Source organism: Stenella coeruleoalba (genome assembly GCF_951394435.1).
Source record: "Stenella coeruleoalba genome assembly, chromosome: X".
In the NCBI taxonomy this organism is placed as follows: Eukaryota; Metazoa; Chordata; class Mammalia; order Artiodactyla; family Delphinidae; genus Stenella; species Stenella coeruleoalba.
In genome coordinates, this window is record NC_137152.1 from 102,596,975 (window position 1) to 102,601,014 (window position 4,040).

Genomic DNA, 4,040 nt, shown 5'->3' on the forward strand with positions numbered 1-4,040 from the left:
TACAAGAAGACAGGCAGTGAATACTTTGGTGAAGTTCTTGGGTAATGTTTGAAAAAGTTTTCAGCAAATACACACACACACACACACACACACACACACACACACACACACACAAAGTAGAAAGAGAAACTGCCTACAAAAAAGATCTTTCAAAACTAATTTTGTAAAAAACAAAATATTTTAAAGGAGTCTTCAAACTTAAGTATTTGCAGGTGGAAATACTAAATTCCAGTGCCATCTAAAATGTATACATTTTCCTTTATCTTCTGGTATCACATATGGAAAGTTTATGAATGGATAAGCACCATGGCCTGACCTAGAAATGAATTAGGGCAAATTTTATGGTAAAAAGGCAGGAAAACAACAATATTCTATACTATTTAAGAGTAAAATTTTTACTCTTATTTATGCATTTACTTATTTTTTCATAGCCTTGAACTTTAGGTCTCCAGAGGCAAATACATTCATTCAGTAAATATTTACTGATTGCCTATGATTTGTTAGGCATTAGTGGAGAAATGTGAGAATATAAAGATGACACTTACATTCTCTGCTCTTAAGACACTTATAACTGACTTGGAGACACATACATGCACACAAATACATTTTACTGCTATATAACAACAACTATATAAACCTGTTAAAACAATCTCTGTAAACAAAAACTGCTTTTTTTCCCTGTATTTCTTAACTCCCTTTTAGTACCACTCAGTATATTACTCAGTTGGTTCAGATTTGCAATTGAACAGCATGTAGTGGACACCAAGCCAGCATCTGAGTGCCAAAACATTTAAGGAAAAACAGACATGCCACAATACTAATACAAGGTCAGCACAACCTGGCCAGTTGTGAGGAAGGGCCAGTCTCCCCTCTCACTTCCAATATTCTCACATATGGAGAAGTACAACCTGTTTTCCTAACAATCCATGCTTTGTATTTGTCTATGCTCCAAAGTATCGATACTTTTCTTCAACCTAATCCCATTTACTTTTATTTTCCACCCCATCTTCTTGAAATAAACTTCCTGTGTCCTTGATAATCGTATATTATTATATTGAGGGTCATAACATCACTACTATTTTTTAACAATATATTTATTCTACTTTAGGTAAGAATCTTTGAAATTGACAAAATTAAATCTTAATAAATTGGACTTTACAAATTAAGAATCTTATCAGAAGGAGTTGGGACGGGCTCATTTTCCTTTTTTGCAGTTTTTTCCTGTGACTTTAACTGTTAAGCAGAATTAGAAAATTTAAGTATGTTCAAATATAATATTTGGTATTGAAAACAGCAACAGCAAAAATATCCAGTCTATACCCTGCATCAGTATACATTCTGCCCAGCCTGCAATACGTTCTACATTTTCACACTTGGAATTCCTGTTTTGAATGATGGCACTGAAACTCTGTGCAAGTTCCTTAACAAACATTCAAATATACTCACAAGTCTTAATAGTACTAAGGCAAGAAGTGAAAAAATACATATTCACTTATGGGTTTTGGAATGAGAAAACTTAAATAAGGGTTTAAGGAGAAAAAGATTGATTTGGTTTTCAGATTAACTCTAAACATTCAATCAGCAGAGCCCCTGCGTTCCTAAAGTGTTCTGACCAAATGAGATTCTGGTACAAAAAACAAGATTGTATAACAACTTTTTTTTCAAAGTGAATGAAGTTTTTAAAAAGCGTGTTTAGCACCAACAACTTACAAACTACAAACATGAAGACTACAATTTACAAATGGAATGCTTCCAAAAGCCGGTAATCTAGAACTTGGAATGCATCCTCCCACTGGAACAATGCTATAAAACGACAGCTAGCTTTCCAGAACAGATGTACAAACTGTTTTTAAGAGTGTTCTTAATATACCATCTATCTGCACTGAAAAATAACCAAAACAGCATCATCGTGATACTAGTAACAAAAAAATAATAAAAGAAAAAGAAAATATACATAATTGTAAAACCATGACTGCCTGGCCTTCAAGAGAGAATATGTAAATGACTCAGAGTGAACAGATCTAAGAATGTCAAAAATTTTTGTATAATTCAAAACAATAGTGTTGGACAGGTGTAGAAAATTATTAAAGCAAAGTTTTGACTGCCTGAAGGACACCTCACTCTCTAGCCCGCCCTCTTTCTTTCTCTCTCTTTGCCTAACACACTGAGCAGAGGTAAGTTGGGCCCTTTCCACCTGGAAGATAAAAGCCACACAGAGTAAAAGCACAAACACAGAGTGAAGGAGGAAATCGAGAGGGGACTGGAAGGTGTATCTGGGCACTTTGAGGACACGGAGGCCATCCTTAGCTCCAGAGGCCGGCATAGTTCCCGTGGAGGCCGGAAGGGAGAGGCCCCCCAGCGACGAAGAGCTTCATCTCGGGCCAGTTGTAGCAGTGCGTGTAGAGCGCGTTGGGGAACTCGCCGATGCCACCGAAGTAGTTCACCCACAGGTCATCGTGGTTGAGCCAGCCTCTGCCACAGGTGAGCTTGAGCTTCCTCCCTGCGGGCCCCGGAGGGAAGTGCGGGCTGGCCGAGGCCCTCTCCTCCAGGAACGTTTGCGCGCGGATGTCATAGAAGAGCAGGCAGCCGTGGCCCGTGCCCACGGTGACGATGTGCTGGTAGAAGCTCAGGGAGCGCACACCCGTGCCGCCCTCTCGGGAGCACAGGGGCCGGATGTTCTGCTGGCGCTGCCGCGGATCCAGGAAGGAGACGTGGGACTGGGAGCCCACCGCGTACAGGGACAACTCGTCGCAGTAGGTCAGGCACACGTTCTCTCGGCAGTAGGGCAGCCTGATGGACAGCAGCCTGGACAGGTTGCTCTGGGCTTTCCACAGGTGGAAGTAGCCGTCCAGGGACACGGCTCCCAGCTCCTGGTTCTTGCCGCTGAAGGCCAGGGCCCGCACCTTGCGGTTACTGGGGTTGGTGCTGGCCCTGGGGATGGTCTCCACGTCCCTGGGACGGATGTGGGCGTACAGGGGGAGGCCCGCGTCGTTGTGCCAGGCGATGCTGCCGTGGAACATGTCGGGGTCCATCTTCCAGAGCGCCACGGTGCCGTCGCGGGAGCCACTCACGGCCACCGTGTCGCTCATCCAGGCGATGGCGAAGATCCAGTCCTTGTGGCCGTGGCGGTCGCCCAGGCACACGGGGTCCAGCGTGGGCAGCTGGTAGACGGCCAGGCTGTTGGGGTTCTCGCCCCCGGTGGCCAGAAGCGTCTTGGAGGGATTCAGCTGGATGGCGTGGATGCCGCAGCTCGGCTGGGCGCGGGCCGACGCGGGCCCGCGGTCCCGCATCAGGGGGATGCGCGTGATGTGGCCCGACTGCACGTCCACCACGAAGAGCGTGTTGCACTTGGTGCCGCACACCACCTGTCTGGCGTTCAGCCACTGCGACGCGAACACCTTGTTGAGGGTGCCCAGCGCCAGCTCGCGCTCCCTCAGCAGCTCGGGCAGCTTCCGCACCGCGTAGCCGCGCAGCTTGCCCTCGAAGCCCGGGAGCCCGTCGCGGCCCCGCGCCCCCACCTCGCGGCCCTTCAGGTAGTGCAGCAGCGAGCGCAGCGCCGCCGGCCGCTTGGGCTTCTTGGGAGGCAGCGGCCCGTCCCCACCCGCCGCGAGCGCCGGCGCTTTCCGCTTCCTGCTACCTGTTTGCCTCGCCATGGTGGACGGCGGGCGAGTGGCGGCGGCGGCGGCGGCGGCGGGGGACCGGGGCGGCCGCGCGGCGCGGAGCCAACAGAGTCCGGGGCGCGGCGGCGACGAAGGCGAGGGCGGCTGGACCGGGCGAGGAGAGGTGGCCAGGAGGAGCGGAGCGCAGGCGGCGCGCGGCGGCTAGGTGGCGGCGCGAATCGAAGCGAGGGCGGGAAGCGCCACCGCTGGCGCGGCGGGAGCGAAGTCGGTGTGGGACGAGGACGACGCGGGGGTCGAAGGTGAGGGTTCGCAGGCGGCGGGGGGGGGGGGGGGGGGGAGCGGGCGGGGAGCTGGTGGGAGGGAGGACACGCCGGCTGCGTGGATGGATTTGTTGGGCCTGGGATGTGCTGGGGGCCTCGC

General features: G+C 50.1%; 1 protein-coding gene across 1 annotated transcript; it reads right to left on the reverse strand.

Annotated features, from left to right (window-relative positions):
• Window positions 1-507: 507 nt before the first annotated feature.
• LOC307180750 (DDB1- and CUL4-associated factor 12-like protein 2) lies at window positions 508-3,759 on the reverse strand. The gene has a single exon (XM_079911144.1). It carries the CDS (start codon window positions 3,651-3,653, stop codon window positions 2,304-2,306), a length of 1,350 nt encoding a protein of 449 aa, XP_079767270.1. The 5' UTR covers window positions 3,654-3,759; the 3' UTR covers window positions 508-2,303.
• Window positions 3,760-4,040: the final 281 nt, after the last annotated feature.